Genomic DNA, 19,069 nt, shown 5'->3' on the forward strand with positions numbered 1-19,069 from the left:
AGAAGAAGAATGAACTACCCTTGTCACATGTTGGACCCAAAGAAACAAAAACAATGCGCGGGAGCGATGAACGCTGTAGCTTAAAAGCTAGTCTATGACGATGCGTGTCGAAACGTCAGTGATAAAACGTGATAGTCTACCAACTAATAGCTGTGTCTCATTCTCTCTTGACATAGCCATTTCCGTAGCCACGTCATCAGTTGCCCCTTGCACTCGGTATGAGTAAGACGCGTGTCGCTGGCTCTGAAGAAGAAGAACGCGCGATGGATACGTAAGCCACGAGAAGCCGAACGCGCAGCGGCCCAACGTGCTGCGGCCAATGATGCAAGGTGGTGTGAATCTAGTCGGCTGAACTCGCTTTCACTCGCACATAGAGCCTACGGTGCGCGGCGACGCAACGAAGTGATGTGTTGTGTCTTTTCAGCCATTTAACATAACGACCAAATTAAATATATTTAGGTATAATTAGCCAAAACCACAAGCTTCCCTGGTCTTCCATCTTCACATACTGGGAGGGCTCTGAATTTTTAAAACATAAGGAGGAATGCAAAACACAAGATCGCCTTTTTCGGAAAAAGATGTCGTTTTTTTTAAAGCTTATCTCCCCTTAAATCGCACTTCCTCATCCGAGGTACGGAGCCAAGTACAGGATTCGGCTGAGCATAAAGGCTTGGACCAATCAAACTGTCGTTCTCAATCATCCCTCTCATCTTGGTGATACGAGTGATCATACGTATTACTTGTTCGCGTGCTGTACGGAGCTTAGTCATTATTGCTGTGTTGGCCATCTTGTTGTCAACCAAAAATTCCAGGATACGCACTGTGTCCACGTAAGAGATCGCGGCGTCGTACACATTAATTTCTAGCGGGCCTTCATCTTGTCGTCTGCGCATGATGAAAAGCTCCGATTTTTCCCAAGAGAAGCGTTGTCCATCCTCCTCGGGACATTTCTGAGCCGTCGAAGCGCCTCTCCCATCTGCCCCAGACTACCCTTGGTCACCCATAGAGGGCGTGCCAAATTCCCTCTATGTGATCGAGTTCTTCTGGCAAATTCGTAAGGGCAATATTGAAGATCAGAGGAGAGAGGACTGCCCCTTGTTGCGTACCCCTAGTACCCAAAGGCTTTGGTTGGGACCTAACACCTCCAGTCCTTACATGAGCTTGGCTGTCTTGTAGAAAGTCTGACGTATTCAAAACTCTTGTAGAAACTCTTGTAGTCTGTCTTGTATAAAGTCTCTGACGTAATCAAACACTGCGTTTGCCGCTGGTTGCCCAGGATCTTTGAGTGCCTCGCATTATCGGAAGCACCCTTGAGATCCAGGCTATACTATTGCGTTTGTTGGGTGGGTCAATAAGTTCCATCTTGAGTTGCAACAGTACGCCTTGTGTGGATAAGCACTCCCTCAAGCAAACATGCTATGGGGCATGTAATCTTTTTTCTCTGAATACGCTGAAAGCCTGGGGTGCACCATTTTCTCAATCAGCTTGCCGGCACAAGAAGTGAGCGAAATCGGGCGGAGGTTGATCATATGTACCTGTCACCTTCTCTTTTACCTGGGAGCAGGAGGGTTGCACACAGGCGTTACCCTCGATGGAGGAGAGACACGTTTGCTGTGCAATCCTCGTTTGTACAGCAAACTGAGGATTTAATATGTACAGGATCGGGAAAAGCGTAAAACACAACACTAAAACCATAACTCAACCAAAATGCTGACTCAATAGAAAATACAAAACTCCGACTAAATACAAAACTACCAAAAGCTCTATCCCTGTCTCGGAGCCTAACTCCGTCTTAATGTCTCTAAATCAGTCCTAGCCCTGACTCATCAAAGTCTAGACCACCCTGGCCCCGGCCTAACTGCGTCGCAAAGCAGAAACGTGGGCTATTACGGACCGTCGACTTGAAGTTCTCGTCGCGTCCAAGTGGTATTAATTCAGGGTGTCGCTGATGCCGTAAGTTCCGACGACCCGCGGTTCCGTTGACCTGACCGAGTAGGTGGCTGGTGCCCCTGTAGCCCCCGCTGACGTGTCACTTGCCTGGTTAGGCCTAATGAAGCGTTCTTCGCCCTCCGACGATCTGCGTGGCGTCCCGGTGTCCCAGCGATTATCGGTTGATCGGGCTCGGCCGAGGAAGAGGGATTCTGGCGAAGAGGACCGGAACCACCGTGAACATCAGCAGCTGGTCCCAGGAGCTTCGCCTGGACGTCTCCGAGGTCTACAGCTACGCCTGGGCCTTGCCAGCGTCACGAGCTTCGTGGCCGGGCTCTCCGCTCTCCCGTCGTGAGAGCATAGCTTACGAAGCAACCTTCCAGCCCAAGAGCCACGTCGATAATCCTGCTTCGCCTCGCTTCTGCCTCGACCACACCTCGGTTCGCGTGCCTCGAGCGCTCGCGCCGTTCGGAACGCTCCGCGAACTTCTTCGTCTTCTTTTCTCGCCACAGGCGGCCTCTCCCATGTGACATAGGCCCCCTCTTCAAGAGTTTTTTTTTTCAAAAACCTGCTTACTCTTGGCTTTATTTTTGGTGGCTTACTTGGCGCTTTTTCGGTGACTTTCGTACTTGTTCTTGCGCACTCATGGCTCACTCGTGACCACCACATCTTCACTGCACTGTCGCGCACCATTCACATTTCACTACATACTGCACTGCACTGAACTGTAGTTCATTGTCCCAATACTCCTACATGAATAAACTTTGCATCTAAACATATTTTGCAATGAGCGAAACATGCATGACCTACATTGAGGAAGTGCTAAAACTCTGCAGGATGGTGGACTCTGGCATGTCCGAGGAAGACAAAGTCGGGCACATCCTAAAAGGAATCGCCGAGGACGTTTATAGCTTTCTGATTGCTAAAGACAACCTGGCCTCTGTCGCCGACGTCATCCGGCACTTCCGCACGTTCGAGCAGCTTAAGACGAGGCGCGTTACGCCGAAGTTTGGCAGATTAGCCAACGTTACGACCTTTGCAAGCATAGATAACGACCAGTCGCTCGATCTTGCTTCAACGATCCGTCAAATAGTTCGAGAAGAGCTCAGCCTGCACTCACAAGTGACTCACCGCGATACTTATCACCCATGCTCGTCCCCAGCTGTTGAGACAACCGTTTCATCCTTCTCCGAGTATCCAGCGGAATATAGACTCCCGCCTCGACAGCCACCACTTGTTTACGAAAGCGGCGCTCCCTCTGACGCTCGATCACGATGGGCAGAGCCACGGTATTATCGTATATTTGCAATAATCCAAATACCTTATATATAGGTACTTAAGTTTTCTTTCTATACACTTGTTATCTACACACAATTGTACCAACTAACAATTCAACTGTCCTAGGGCATTCCTAAATGATAATCCTTTTGTAGCATACCAGTTATACCTATTCACTTTTTCCGCCTTTTCCTGAACTCCCACGCTTCTCTACGTCCAGCCTGCTTCCTTCTCTTTCCTCCTCTAGCACATTTCTCGTGCAGCTTGGGATGTCTCTGCCCCAACTTTAGCTTCTTTTTCTTTCTCATCGACCAGCCCATCTTAGCCAGCACACGCGTTTTCTTACGCCGTCTTGCTTTCAACATCCTGTGCATGCTTATTCTACCCTTACACATTCCGGTCAAGTTCTTCCTACACTTACAAGTTGCCCCTTTTAGACAACTCGGGAACCCATCACCTTTCTCATTGCTCTCCGAGGTTGAGTGACATATCATTTCTGATGCTTGGTTATCCCTGACACAGGCTTCTATCACTAACGCTCCGTCGTCCCGAGGCGGCGCTACTTTTTCTTCTACTACCTTCTGCTTCTCGTAGTCTAAATGCTTCATGTCTGGTGCCTGGCTATCCCGGAACTCAACATCGCTTATCAACCCCATACCCCTCTTATGTGAAGCTACTTCTTTCTCTATTACACTCTTCTGCTCTTTGGGTATACAAACCTCGATGGGGATGTTGTCCATTCTCTTATCTTGGTTACTGTGCGCCAAGGGCTCCTCAGTGGGGCGCTTCTCCACTACGACGTCGCGGGCGCAATCTAATCTGCCTGTATCTTCTGACATCCCTCCGCTGTCGGGCTGCTCTACTTCGCTAACGTGCCTGCTTTCCATCTTTTTCTCTGCCTCATCCTCTTTCATTTTTGATGTCTGTGCTCTCTCTTGTAGCATCTTCATTTCTCTCTCTAGGAACTGTTTCCTTTCTTCGTATGTCTTAGCAGCAGCGAGTCGCGCTAATCTCGCCACCTCACCTACTAGACACTGGCTTAAGGCGCTAGCCCACTCGTTCCTTGCCTAGCCTTTCCCTACCGCTTTTTTCTCAACGCGATGCGAATACGCATCTAAATCATCTCTACGCTCATCAAACGGAGTCATCATTTCCTGGGGCAAATTTGTTTGGGCCTGAGCGAAGTAGAGTCGGATGACGCCAACCTGGGGGAAATCGACCCCTCGCGAGACCTGGCGTTCATCTCTGCCAACTTTAACCTCAATTCTAAAATTTCCTTCTCGCTTTTGTGGTGTTCGCGCACTCGTTCATGCTTCTCGCGCGCTCGTTCGTGTTCTTTTTCTTTTTCTTGTTGCGTATACTTGAAAAACGCCATCATCTCATCCTTCGACATATTCAAATCCTTCGCTATCGCCACCAAACGTTCCCACTCCATCTTTGCAACTCCCGAGTATCGGTGACTGGGCCGTATCCTGGCAGGCTCGCCAATATTTTGCCACCTACTCTTTTACTTGGGAGCAGGAGGGTTGCACACAGGCGTTACCCTCGATGGAGGAGAGACACGACTGGCAGCACAGCAAACCAGGATTTAATATGTACAGGATCGGGAAAAGCGTAAAACACACAACACTAAAACCATAACTCAACCAAAATGCTGACTCAATAGAAAATACAAAACTCCGACTAAATACAAAACTACCAAAAGCAGTATCCTGGTCTCGGAGCCTAATACCCCTGTCACACTGGCAAAGTAAAGTGCACTTTGAGCAAGTGCACTTTGGCGCACAGAGTGTCACTTTGGCTGCGCGCTGCTACATGAGAAAGAGAAGTGCACTTCGAACGTGATGGTGATGGCGATGGGTGAGTCAGTAGCACAATACATATTTGTTATTTTAGGCAATACTTGCTGAGTAATAACGTATTATATATATGAACAGCATTTAGAATGAAATTTAGGCGCGAATGAAGTGAATCATTGCAATCGGTTAGCGCTATCGATCATCACGAGCCAAGACAAGACGGCGTCGTATCCAAGGCGAGCGCATTCAAAATGGCGGATTTCGTTGCAGATGGTACGGAAAATAGTGATGGGCATCTGGACCGTCTTTTGGCAGCACTTATTTGCTCCCGAATGAGGCGCTTTCATGCGTGTGTCATGCTGCAAAGTGAGATTGACAGAGAAGCGGATATTTCAAGGGACATCGAGGAACAGCTACTTGGAAACTCCTTTACCCTAGCTACCGTTTTAGCTCAAAGTGTACCCTCTGTGCGCCGCTTGGTGTGGACATTCCAAAGAAATGAACGCTGGTTCGAGGACACTCTGCCTAACCTGACGGATTTTCACTTCAAGCAGGCATTTCGGGTGACTCCGAGTACATTCAGGTACCTTGTTGAGTCACTGGCTGGTGTTTTGAACCGCCTGAGCACACAAATGCGCACGGCCATCTCTGTGGAGAAAAGAGTCGCTATTGGACTTTATCGATTGTGTTCTTCCGCTGAAGACAGAACGATAGCCCATTTATTTGCTGTCGGTCGTTCAACTGTGAATGTGTTGTGGAGACAGTTCTGCACAGCTGTTATTGAGCAGCTGGAAGGCCAGTGGCTCTGCATGGTGCGCCGCAACGACATGCCCGACCACGTCAGAGAATTTTTTGCCGTGACGGGCTTCCCCCAAGCTGTAGGAGCCCTCGATGGATGTCATTTCCCTGTATCGCCACCGAAGGAGCACGCAACCGACTACTACAACTACAAAGGGTGGTAGGTTGTTCTAAATATTTTGTCATAGCAATTTGTTGCTCGCGAGAAAAGATATAACGCAGTGGTCAACCTGAGAAGTACAACTTTAGAGTGTATTGAAGTGAACGCGTAATATTCTTGTTTGCGCGTTGCCACGAAGTTATAGAACGGTAATTTTGTGTCTAGTAGATAATTGTTTTCCTGCGTCGACACCCATTTTATCATTGTTGAATCAGGCAAACACTACTGTGTCACTGTTTATATATGCTGTGTGTTTTTATGCCAGCTTTGTTTTTAATAAGGTTCCCTTATTGTTCAGAATTGCTGAAAATTTACTTGGAAACTTACTTTTTTTACGCAGGTACAGCATTATACTGCTGGCGTTAGTGGACCACAGGTATCGGTTCAGGTATATCCGGGTTGGAAGCCCGGGGAGGTGCCATGACGCAAGTGTGTATGCAGACTCGGAACTCAAAAACCTTGTTGAGAGTTCTCACTTCAAGACTCCTCACGCAATCATTGAGGGCACTAGTGTTGCACCCGTCATATTGTGCGATCAGGCATTTCCTTTGACGCAGAACCTGATGAAGCCTTATGCAAATCCTCAAGATGGAACACCACAACAAGTATTTAACTACAATCTCTCAAGAACAAGGAGAATAGTAGAGAATGCGTTTGGAAGAATGAAAGCTCGTTTCCGGTTTGTTGCAAAAAGAACAGAATGCCGCCTGCCTAACTCAAGAAAAGCAATCAGGGCTTGTTGCATTTTGCACAACATCTGCGAGGAGTTTCGGGACAATGTCGAGCAGCCATGGGAGCAGGAAGCACAACAACTGGCCGCTCTCTATGTACAGCCTTTTCACAACACACAAGCTCACACAGAAGTGGGTGAAGAAACAAGGACTGCATTCGCAAAATACTTTTCAAAGCGAGCTCCTCATTCCTTGGGAGCTAGTTCAGATGTTTGAAATGTAAACATGCATTTAGATGTTTGCCATAGCTAGTGTTGTTGTGCACAATAAAACATGCATGAAATTTCTCTTGATGTATTCACAGTTCATTTATTTGCCAGCTTCTCCAGCACAGACAGCAATCTTTCATCAATGCTGGCTATCTGCTTGAACACCTTGAGCTGTTCTTCTCTGAGCTGCAGCTCCCTATCTTTCCTCGGCTCCGAGGAAATACGAAGCAGCTGGCGCTGCTCGTCCAGCAGCTGCATCACCAGGGTGGACGGAGCTGGTTGCCGCTTCCGTTTTTTGGTTGCTGGATTTGTACAGCTGACATCCAATCCAGCTTCGCAGCTGGGGCCAGCTGTTCCTGTGTCAGGGTGGGATTGCAGACAAGAGTTCCCTGCCTCAGGTGGCGATGCACATGGTGGGGGGCAGCATGCCATCCCAGGGAGAGGTGACGGGCACCCGTCACTCGACTGGTTGTCTTGCAAGGGGTCCCCCCTTGCTATTCCTTCAAGGATCTGCAAAACACAAGAAATGCGCATTGTTTTCCATTCGGTTAACTGCACCAGTGTATGTGCTCACATATAGCACGATTTTATTGCTCTTAAAGTAACTATTTACATTAAGCTGAAGTGGCACAGTATTGCCTATATAAACTGACATCAAATGAAGTAAGTTTTGTTTTGTGCCCAATTATCTGAGTAATTCGGCCAAAAGTTGTGTTATGCCGGAAAGGGACAGATGACCAAACACCATTAGCTTCGACATGTGGTATATAAGCTCAGGATAAAAGGCAAAACACACACATACACACATGGTTCGGAAGAATTTGAACCCCATTTAGGTTTTTTTGGAGCACATGCCCACCTGCTTGATTCTCCGACTGCAGTACACCTAAAATTTAAAAAAAATGCACTCTCTTGTATTCAGCGTTCATCCGGTCTCATCTTTCTTGTCCCGCTTTATTTTACGCTGTTTGTAATTATGAAAATGTAGCAACTAGCTCAAGTTCAGACGATGAAATTACAGCCCCACTGACAGTAAAAGTTGCATATACACGTTTCTTTCTTGTGCAGTTTACTTTAAAGGCAACGAAAAATCAATATGAACAAATTACATCTTGAATTGATCGACATAACTACCCGCTGAAGGGAATAAATCACGAAAGGTACTAGCACACTCACCACTTCTGCCGGGGATGTTTGGCAGCAACTGCTTTCTTGGGCCAGTGTTTGGTCGTGAAGTGGCAGTGTGCCCAAAAAACGATGTATTTCCCAATAATAGGGCCAACTTATGGCCCCTGAGCCAGTTCCGGTGTCTTTTCGCTTGATGAGCCTGCAAGCAAAAGTAAGCAGGGAATACAGTTGTATTCGTCACGGTACCGTTGTCCTTGCTGATAATAGTAGTCGCTCTGGACCGTTAACAGCAATACCTGTTTCGCAAATGTTTCCCGCGCGAGATCTCAAATGTGTTGCCGGATTAAGGACAAAAAGCTCATGCAAAAAGAGCAGACAAATGCACAGGAGAGCGTAAATAGCCGCCTTTGTGCAAATGGAGCAGAAGTAGCGGGACAGAGAGAACCCGGAGCCTGTTCTGAATGTAGTAAACAAAGTAGTGAGAGAAAATACTGCCCAAGTCATCGCGTCCCTCAATGCCGGTACTCTAAAAAAACACCGGTGTGCATGTTGCTATCGCTCTAAAAGCGATAGCAACATGCACACCGGTGCTCCTTCTTTTTTCTGGGGTTTTCCGTGCCAAAACCAGTTCTGATTATGAGGCACGCCGTAGTGGAGGGCTCCGGATGAATTTTGACCACCTGCGGTTTTTTAACGTGTGCTATAACGTATGCACACGGGCGTTTTTGCATTTCGCCTCCATCAAAATGCGGCTGCCGCGGCCGGGATTTGATCCCGCATCCTCATGCTCACTGCAGCCAAGCGCAGTTTAATCCAACACCGTGCAGACAGAGTGAGGTCAATGCGGAGCGGAGTCCCCTATGGCGTCGGCCGTTTCTAGGCAAGATAACTGCGAAACACCCATAAATTTTACCTTAGGCGACGCTTCGCTTAAAAGGGCATCTATCCAGGGGTTCCTCAAAGTTAAAAAAAAACTGATTATGTGGATGCAGAGGTCCCTGAAAGCGCTCCCAAAAAACAGTGGCAAGCAAAACAAAGACTGTCATCGAAAGAGCATCCCACAATAAACACATGACAGCACACGAATCAGGCAAGATGATGTGTTTGAGAAATGTTTGAAGGCTTACCTGTATTTGTTTCCAAGATTTTCTATCTTTTTCTTCACCTCCTTCGTACTCTTGTCAAAACCTAACGCTTGTAGGTTCTCCGCGATCGCAGCATACACCTTCAAATTGCGCTTCGCACGGCGTAGGTCTGGCAAGTGTTCCTCCCAGAGGTGTATGATTGCCCTCGTTTCTGCGTCGGACCACGTTGTCTTCGAGGCACTGCTTGAGTCCATTGCACGTAGGCGGGGATGATAGACTAGCCTACACTGCCTACACATTTGCAACGAAGTAAACATCGCGGCGTGCGCGGCCATGTGCTCTGGCATGCTCCCAGCACGCCCCCAGCGGCCGTGACTGTCAACAGCCTGAGAGCGAGAATAGTAAACTAGTAATTGTTTTTGTAAAGTACTTTTTAATACGTATTAGTATTTCTAATAATGAAAACATCGTTTAAAAAAGAGTACTGACTCGGATTTTGATATTAGTTTATTTGTTTATGAGCCCCTCTTGCCGAGACTACGCACTTCGGCGGAGCGAAGTGTGTTTGGCGAACTGCACTCGCCAGAGAGTGCGCTTTGCAGCAAGTGTCACTACGCGTGCCCGTGTGACAGCTTGCGAATGACACTCGGGGCGAAGTGCACTCGCTCAAAGTGCACTTAAGTTGTCCCGTGTGACAGGGGTATTACTCCGTCTTAATGTCTGTAAATCAGTCCTAGCCCTGACTCATCAAAGTCTGGCCACCCTGGCCCCGGCCTAACTGCGTCGCAAAGCAGAAACGTGGGCTCTTACGGACCGTCGACTTGAAGTTCCTCTCGTCGGGTCCAAGTGGTATTAATTCAGGGTGTCGCTGATGCCGTAAGTTCCAACGACCCGCGGTTCCGTTGACCTGACCGAGTACGTGGCTGGTGCCCCGGTAGCCGCCGCTGACGTGTCACTTGCCTGGTTAGGCCTAATGAAGCGTTCTTCGCCCTCCGACGAGCTGCGTGGCGTCCCGGTGTCCCGGTGATTATCGGTTGATCGGGCTCGGCCGAGGAAGAGGGATTCTGGTGAAGAGGACCGGAACCACCGTGAACATCTGCAGATGGTCCCAGGAGCTTCGCCCGGACGTCTCCGAGGTCTACAGCTACGCCTGGGCCTTGCCAGCGTCACGAGCTTCGTGGCCGGGCTCTCCGCTCTCCCGTCGTCAGAGCATAGCTGACGAAGCAACCTTCCAGCCCAAGAGCCACGTCGATAATGCTGCTTCGCCTCGCTTCTGCCTCGACCACACCTCGGTTCACGTGCCTCGAGCGCTCGCGCCGTTCGGAACCCTCTGCGAACTTCTTCGTCTTCTTTTCTCGCCACAGGCGGCCTATTACATGTGACAGTACCTCTTAGCCCGGTTTAGGAATAAAGCGGACGTCAGCCGATTTCCACGTCAGGGGCAGTTTTCCAGTTCTCCAGCACTCATGGATGTAATCCGTCAGGAGGCATAGCGCCTTCTTGTTCATGTTGGGGAGCAAGCCTCCAGCAATTTTGACATGTTCTAGCACCCTACTTCTCGTGGTTAGTAGCGCCGCATTTATTTCTTCTCCCTCTAAGTCCATGTCGCGTTTCGGAGCGTGCCTTGCCTTGATACTGCTGGACACGCGCGTCGTCTTTGGCCGCACAGAGGTATTAGCTCGTCAGGGCTCCCACCAGCTGCTCATCCGTAACCGCATAGCCGTGGAGTGCTCTCTTGAAGTTCTGCTGCTGCTCTCCCCTCGTCTTGCTGGTCTCGATGAGGCATCGCAGGAGGCTCGACGTGGACTTGACGCCAAGCCCACCTCTCAATAAGTCGCACTTAGTTAGCAGTTGTTTTTGGCAAAGGTCCAAGCGTGTTCCTCTGCTTGTGTGATTTCAGCGATCTTTATTTTAAGCTTGCGATTGTGTTTGTGTTTCTTATATCTTCTGATGAGGCCTCTCCTGGCCTCCTGCAGAGGTGGAACAGATGGTTGTCCACTGTCGCGACATCCTCTGAAGTCTGAAGCGTTCTCGTGACTCTCTCCCTGCCAGCTAACCGCGACTAAGCCCGCTTCTCATATTCTTCGATAGGCGAGTTGAGTTTAGGATTCGCGGAATCTCGGAAAAGCGACCAATCCGCAAGCCGGGCTTGTCCCCTGTGTTTACGATGCTTGCTGTAGTCTATGCAAATTCTCAGTATACAGTGGTCTCTGCCTAAGGCCTTGTGCGTATTTTTCCACTGCAATTTTTAACATTCTTGACCAGCGTTAAATCGGGGCATGTGTTCCTTGACACGCTATTGCACACGCTCATAGGATGCTGCGGGTCCGTCAAAATAGTAAGATCCGTATCCCCTATTTCTGCTATCAATTGGCTGCCTTTTACGTTCTCGTTGTTGTAGAACAAGAAAAACCCCAGAAAAAGCTGTACGCATTCAAGTCCCCCACTATAATGAGGCGCGGATTTTGCAGCCTGTGCCGCTTTCTGAAAGATTTCGCCGAAGGCTGCTGTCCTGTATTTCGGCCGCTTGTATATATTAAGAATGTACGCCTCTTTGCTGGAACAAGTCTTAAGGATAATACGAATAAACACCTGTCCTATTTCAGCATTGAGTTTGAGGGCTATTGTTGAGGCCGTTCTGTCCTTATGTACAAGTATGCAGGTCAAATTGTTAGTTTTATGTGTACTGTACGACGTGCTTTAGCTTCCAAAATAACGTCCTGTAACGCGATTACATCCAGCCTCTCAACTAGAGAGTCAACATACCCTCGCAAGGATTCCCGCTTACGTTTAAAACCCCTGCAGTTCCATTGTAATATTGTCAACTAAGCTTGACGAGCCATATTGCTAACTGGAAGAGGTCAGCCTTTGTTGTTAAATACTAAGGTCAGGCGTCTCATCAGACGTAGTCTGCCTGGTACCCATTTTGCCTTTCAATCAGTGTGTTTTAGTGTGCGAGCATTCAGCAAATTCCTGTAACTTATGGTCGATCCGAATTCCGTAATTTCGGAGTTTTGACAGATGCGGCTGTATATATGTATTGTATGTCTTGTCCACTCTCCCATTCCTTGCGAGTGCTGCTGACTTTTTTTTTCGTTTTTTCTTCTTTGCTTAGCCCTTAGCCTCTCTTGAATTCTTTCTACGCTAGCCTGCAGGCTTGGTTTTATGCGAGATTCCATTTTTATGATTTCCTCCCGTATTCGCTTTTCCATATTCTCCATCCATGAACTGAATTGATTTGCTTTGTAACTGCCTCCGCGTCTGTGCGTGCTGTACACTTCCCTATCAGGGGTGCAGCTGCCAACGCTAGGCCGTCACCCGACGCTCCTCTCTTACGTACGAGGGGGTAAACTTAAGGCGTAACGCGTGGCGCGGTTCAGCAACGCTGGTGAAAAGTGCCCAATATACAGTCTGGCGTCACGGCGTAGCCGGCGTGCCCAGCTGCGTCGGGCGCGCTCAGCGCCACCGGCGCGGAGATAGAACATGTTCTATTTCACGTGGCTGCCGCTAGACCAGATTGCACTGCGCGCTGTAGGGGCAGTGGGCGAAAGCAGTGTTGCCAGGTCCGAAAAGACGGCGTAGCCAAAAGCTAGAGAAGTTGTAGCCCAAATGTAGCCAAACAGAAAAAAAGTGCAAAATATTTCGTAGCCAAATATAGCCATTTTTATTAGCAGTTTTATTTGTGTATACATTTTCACATTCGACTACGGCAATCCTTTTTTGCACAACCCTTCGTAACAAATGTACGTGCCGCCATGACGGTCGGCGCTTTACATCAACAATAGCGACATCATGCTTGCACAGAACTCTTTTTGGTTGGCTCGGAAGCTCTCAAGTTCCAGCAAATCGCTGCAGAAGGCGAAATCAGGGGTGCTATGCAGGATGCGCCGAGTTTGGCGAAACTCGGGATCTTCACGAGCTCTGGCGAAGCCCCAAGATGAAAGAACTAATGGTAACAGGACGAGGTTTGTCCGTCGGCACGCGTCCAGTTTCATTGGTTTATCTAGATTCACTCTGGGTGGCTATCATTTCTTGGGCGTTGCCATATGGGCGGTCGACAAACTGGAGCTCACGTGATGATACGGTCGGTGCATGGTCGTGCCTTCTTTCACTTGTTTGTCGTTCCACCGAGTGCATTACAGGCACAACCAAGTTATGAAATAAATGCATTAAGTACAATATTATTAGTCACATTAACGTGGGTTATAAGCATTTTAAAGATTACAAAGTGTACACTGAATGTGTATTAGAATAATTCGTAGTTTAATACGTTTCGTGTTATACCACGAGGAGACGCTCGCCCTCTTTTTTCTCTCTCTGGATTGGATTGGCGCGGCTCGCTACGTGCTTGCGCTAGCATTTCCGAGCACAGATTGGTGTGCGCCTGGTTTTCACACTAGCCTTTAAACAGATCGCTTGTTGCTCGCGCCAAGACTAAGTGAGCGTCGGCTAGCGCAGAAGTGGTTTGCCGCGCGCTTACCGTGTAAGTACTGAGGAATGCCGGAAAGCACTCATACAAGGGTCAGAAAAATACGCTTTATTTTCTTTTAATTGATGATGCACCTACATACTGGATAGCGCCGAGCGATGGCTTCTAACAACCGCAGGAATGAAAGAATTTTTATACTGGGTAGCCCAAGTGATCCGTGGCTTCTAACAAACGCAACAAAGGGTCTTTGCAGCGCACCTGGCCGTTGAGTGCTACCACATCCATCTCATGTGGGACCCCAGCATCGGTGCAGTTGCCCTGTACCCACCGCTAACGAGGTGGCGCTTCACTTTTTTTTACAATAACTTTCTATTCTTTGCGTGTGAACGCCCGTAATGGGGTCCACAAAGTTCACGCTGTGGTTGACTGTCTCCTAATACAGATTGATGCATAGCCCCATTAGCATCCACTAAATTTGGGATACAGTTGTATGCGGCCAATTCGTCTATATTAATCGCCCCCGGTTGAACATTGGCTGCAATAAAGGCGCCTCGTCGGTAGACCTTGAAAAGTCGCAGCACCCCTTTGGTCGCGCAGAACATGCCGAAGTACCATGGGCCAACATCTTTAACACCACCGTAATTTTGGCGGCTCGGCGGAACGTTGACGCCCGTCATTAGGCAGCCTCCATTGTGCTTTTGCTCGCCGCGAATAAGGCACTCGTCAATTTGCGCTATCTTCCCGGGGCCACTGAGTGGAGGCCGCGCCAGCAGCTCGTTCCTCGCGACCTCACGGGTGTAGTTCCTACAGTCGGCGATGGCGTGTTCCGATAGAGGAAACAAGTCGCCAGTCATCTCCTTCAACAGCCACATGTCTATGGTTTTGCTCACGTAGTACGTGAGCCAAATAATTTGCCGCCTGGAGAGGTGGTCGTTCGGACGGCCGAGGCGGTCCGTGTTGGCGAAGTAACTTCCTTCACCTCTCTGCCCGTGCCGTGCAGCGGTACTGTGTAACTGTGAAAACTGCTTTCGGCACGTTTCACCGGGAGGCAGCTCGGCGTCCATTCTGAGTCTTCCTATATAAGGTGACCACTTCGCCTTCGCAGGTTGGTTGGTCCGGGTTGAACCCCAGGTGCTCGCAGGTGCCCCAGTACTCCGATGACACCACCGGACCTGGCCTGGGTCTGGGGCGCGGTGGACGAACAGCGCTTGACGCCGGAGAGAGCCGAAGCGATCGCACGAACTTTTGCTCCGCAGCCTAGTCACACCAGTCTGAGTCTGTGCTCGAAAGCATAGGTGAAGACGAGGGCCTTCACTTAACTCGTCACACAGCCAGCGCACTGACATTTTGGAAAGGCAAAAATGACGCTGAAACTCTACGTCGGTCATGTAGGTGAACGGGTCCAGACGCTCATATTGCGCCTGCAGCCGCTGGATGCAGTGACACAGGCTGCTGCTGCCGCCGCCATGTTCCCGAGTTCAACTCGAGGGGGCTTTCGCGATGTACGAGTTTCGCAAGACTTCGCCTGTCAATCAAAAGCATAGCATAGTTACATGCCCCACGCGAGGCATGTAACTTGTGCACGCGCCCACCACGTTTGGGCCGCGCCCAACTTATTTTTCGGCAACAGCGACGTGGTGCGGAACGGAGAGGCATCAACAATCTTGACCGCCGAAATAACACACGCAAAACGCACTGTTATCGGTGATGTACTGAACACCACTATCAAAAACGAAGCGTCGACTTTCGCTGGCTTATGCATGTATCTTCTTGCGCTGTCATGGCCCCACAACACTGTTTCATTGCTTGCATTGTGGCGATGTAGCGCATAGGAAATAATTATCGGCACGCCAGCTGTAACTGCTTGCAAGGCGTCGATGGGCCGTGGTGTACGACGATGCTGAGCAGTGCGTAGTGTTTTCCAATGACAACTATATCGCAGCTGTCGTTTGAGATGGCTGCTCTGTCATCGGTGATGTATCAGAGCCGCAGTGTCGCAAACGCGGTCAGCGTCGAGAAACTCTCGCATTTCTAGAACCAGTGCGATGGCATTTCTTCATCACAAGCACGGCACACTAAACAGTTGCAACACCTTCCTGCGTTCGAAGTCTAATTTCCTAACTCCACACAAAAGCCCTCACCTGCCAAAATGCGACTGCTGCGCTGTCGTTGCGATATCCATCTGCGATCGCTGTTAGCTCAGCAGCAGAGGCAATCGGCAAGCACATTGGAGTGAACAAAACACTCAAATTCTGCGTACATGCGCACGGAGGCACCTTCACTATGCAAGCGATAGCAAGCAATGTATTGTGTCGCTGGGCCAGCACTCTCCTTCATCGCACTGCATCGTGGAGGCTTCGCGCACGCAGATAAACTGGCGCATTTTCACTGTGCTGCGTCACTACCGACCCTAGCATACAGTACAGCCACTTTGAAGCGACAGGCTACAGCCGTTGCTCCCCTCTCTATGGCTAGAGTGTCGTTTCAGTTGGTAAAGCGGCGGCCTTAATAGCCGCCTCAGTGAAGCACCTGCGGTGAACAGTCATGCCGCAGCGCTGCGTTGCCATTCCACTAATAGACAGTGAATAGACAGATCATTGTCATGACTTACTTAATCGAACATAGCGCTGCAGCGCCCCTGGCGACTGCTCACCGTATGAACTCCCTCGTGCGTGCGACTCTCTAGAATGTATCCGCTTGGAAGCTTTCACCTCACTGTCGTCACTCGCGGCAAAAAAAAAGTGCAAAATTTAATAATTCCCTCGATCTCCGTTTGTCATCACAAATTTATAGTATTCTAAACGAAAAACAGATACTTTAAGAAATAAAATGTTCATTATTTTATTTGTTGTATTTTAAAGTATTCGATTGAGGGAAAGTGTAGGTGCAAGAATGTACCGCATGTGCCCCGTTCGCATTCGAAGGAGGATAGACAGATAATGCCCGAAAGAGGAGGCACGCCCTTGACGCGCCCGAGAAAGGCGTGGCAAACAGCTCACGGCAAGTGTGCAGATAGACAGCGGGGCAGTCACGGTATTGATAAATTGCGATAAAACGTTGATAACAATACGCGGCGCCTCGGGTTTTGTTGCGCAGTCTTCTGTGCTTGAAGCGCGGAAGCACTGTGCCGCGCAGGGTGCGCTCATGTTGTCATACGCGGCTTTATCTCGACATTTCTTTGTGCCTGCTGTTTTTGCACGTTCCTTGCTATCTCCTTTCACTGACTGCCATCGAGCAAACTCGGGTAAAACTCGTGCGAACAAGAAACTCGGCGCATCCTGCATAGCACCCCAGCGCTTTTATTTTATGACAGATAGTACTAAGTTATTATTTTTAGTTATTTACCGTAATATTAACTACCAACTCTGCTTTTTAGCTGCCATGAACACGCGTCATCGATCTCTCATGTTATTTCTGCCTACGGTGTAGAACTTCAGCTGTCCAGCGATCTGCGACGGCGACGTGCTCACGGCTTCTTTTTTGATGAGCTAAAACAAGTCTTTCACGCTATGATATCTCGCATTATTTGTCTCATTGTCCTTTCTTGTTTTCTCAATTTTCTGTTTTTGTTTTTAATTAGCTTGGCCCGGATTACACACTATCAGCTTGACACACACTATCTATTGTCAATTGACATCAACCTAGCCGCCACTTTAGGTCTCTAGCACGCCAAAAACATGCGTTAAGAAAAGGGACAGGCAACAGATGCCATTTACTGTCTGAATCGGTGTAAGCTGAGCTTTAAAGGTTACTGCGCAAACCGGCACACTAGTGTAAGAAGCGCGCAGTCGTTTTCGGCGACGAGCACGTCCGCAACTAACTCGCTCGAAATGGCAAATGCTGTGACGGCACCCAAAGAGCAATGGTAAACAACAAATTCATAACAGTGGTAATGCTGTGAAAGCCGGTTACTGTCAAAAAGAAAACCATGTTGATGGCTAATAAAGTTTTAGAATAGGGGCCCCTAAAGTTTGGAGCCCCAAATAGTTTTGCGGGTGTTAGCGTTGGGGCATGCAGGAATGAAGAGTTTTGGAATAGGCGTGTTGCGTTTGCGGTTAGCATGTTGCGTTTGCAGCGTCACTACGGCCTCAAAGAAAAGCTGTTATAAATATTAAAATATACAATTTTATGATAACAAAAGTTATTTAGACTGTTGTGCTTTCGCCTTTAATTACAATTTAGAACTTATTCTTTTAGCAGCATGCAACTTGTTGCGCTTAGTTTTGAGTAACCAACTTTACTCACCTTCACCCAGCCAAGTCAATCCATGATAGGCCTACGGGTCATGAAATCGGCAATTGAATTCGGAATAAGCGGTGTATAATGAATCAATCTTCATTACACATGTTAGTTGAGAGAAAGCGACAGCCGCAATCACTTCTTCTAGCTTACGAACTTCACGCATTACCACGAATCGAGCTCAGTTTTGTGCTAGGTTAGAACCGTCGTTTCGATGGGCGCCGCCATGTTTGTTTACAAAAGCTTTTGGGGCAGCTTTTGGGGCTCCCGCTAAATTGATGAAATAGCGTGCCCTAAGCAATATCCAAGCACAGTTTACGCCTTGCGCATGCGCAGTGGCTTTGGCATTATTTCTTTGAGGCCGCAAAACGTTTGAGGCCCCCATTCTAATGTTCTAGTAATTGCTGGGGTTTTATGTGTCCAAAACCACGATATGATTGGGAGGCATGACGCAGTGGGGGATTCCGGATTAATTTTGGCCTCCTCGGGTTCTTTAACGTACACCTAAATCTAAGTACAAAGGTGTTCCAGCATTTCGCCTTGATCGAAATGTGGCTGCCGTGGCCGGGAATCAAACCCACGTCCTCGAGCCAGCAGCGCAACACATCACAAGCTAAGCTAACACGGTGGGTGAAGTTTATGTGACGTGGTGCACTGATGTCATCGTGGCCAACATGTTTCGATATTAGCAGAATGAGTATCTGCATCCGTGACTTTACGGACAAACCATCTAGAAGTAAAAGCACCAGAACCCACCTTTGGCTGGGGGTCTTGCTCCCATTCATTTTTATACGTTCTCACATACGTGGCCCACTTCCCCATGTTTGGATTCTCCTCTCTGAGGAGGATCCGATCTTACGTCCAACCTATCGAAATGAATCTCGAATCTAAGCTCGAAGAAAAATTCATCTAGCTTGAAAAAGAAAATGGCTGTAAAGCTTCGCGCCAGAAACGTGGAGTAGGCCGAAAGCTGTGCCCGGCGCGATACTTCATCCGGAAGACATGGCCATGAACACACTGGAGCGTGTCATCCACCCGTGATTCCCTTCTTTCATGTCGGCGCCACGATCGTCCAACGGCCCCAACCCTATGCTATTGCTCTCCCTTCCTAAGCATAGCCATGTTAGTAGAGTGTACTGTGAAAAACACACTACTTCCAGGTTCATCCGATGCCCGGGGACCGTGTGCCTAACGGTCAAGCAGGGTGTAAGTTTAAGTGCATCAAACATCAAAGCCACCGGTTCAGACAGCGGCGCAGAGAGGGAAGGAAAGGCGGTGGCGATG

General features: G+C 48.7%; 2 protein-coding genes across 4 annotated transcripts in view; one reads left to right on the top strand and one right to left on the bottom strand.

The window, feature by feature from the left end:
• The window catches only part of LOC119450883 (probable D-lactate dehydrogenase, mitochondrial), a 463,244-nt gene that overhangs the window by 288,057 nt on the left and 156,118 nt on the right, over positions 1 to 19,069 (top strand). The gene's annotated exons all lie outside the window — the stretch shown is intronic.
• Positions 7,001 to 9,371, bottom strand: LOC125945099 (myb/SANT-like DNA-binding domain-containing protein 1). Its single transcript, XM_049666673.1, has 3 exons — positions 9,160 to 9,371; positions 8,081 to 8,231; positions 7,001 to 7,414 (listed from the first exon to the last, which is right to left on the bottom strand). Exons 1-3 carry the CDS (start codon positions 9,369 to 9,371, stop codon positions 7,001 to 7,003), a joined length of 777 nt encoding a protein of 258 aa, XP_049522630.1.

The sequence above is a fragment of the Dermacentor silvarum genome, chromosome 4 (genome assembly GCF_013339745.2).
Source record: "Dermacentor silvarum isolate Dsil-2018 chromosome 4, BIME_Dsil_1.4, whole genome shotgun sequence".
Taxonomy (NCBI): Eukaryota; Metazoa; Arthropoda; class Arachnida; order Ixodida; family Ixodidae; genus Dermacentor; species Dermacentor silvarum.

Coding starts and splice junctions, on each gene's coding strand:
- LOC125945099 (XM_049666673.1), bottom strand. CDS start 9,371: ATGGACTCAAGCAGTGCCTCGAAGACAACGTGGTCCGACGCAGAAACG. Junction 8,232..9,159: donor AATCTTGGAAACAAATACAG/GTAAGCCTTCAA, acceptor TTTTGCTTGCAG/GCTCATCAAGCGAAAAGACA. Junction 7,415..8,080: donor AAACATCCCCGGCAGAAGTG/GTGAGTGTGCTA, acceptor TGTGTTTTGCAG/ATCCTTGAAGGAATAGCAAG.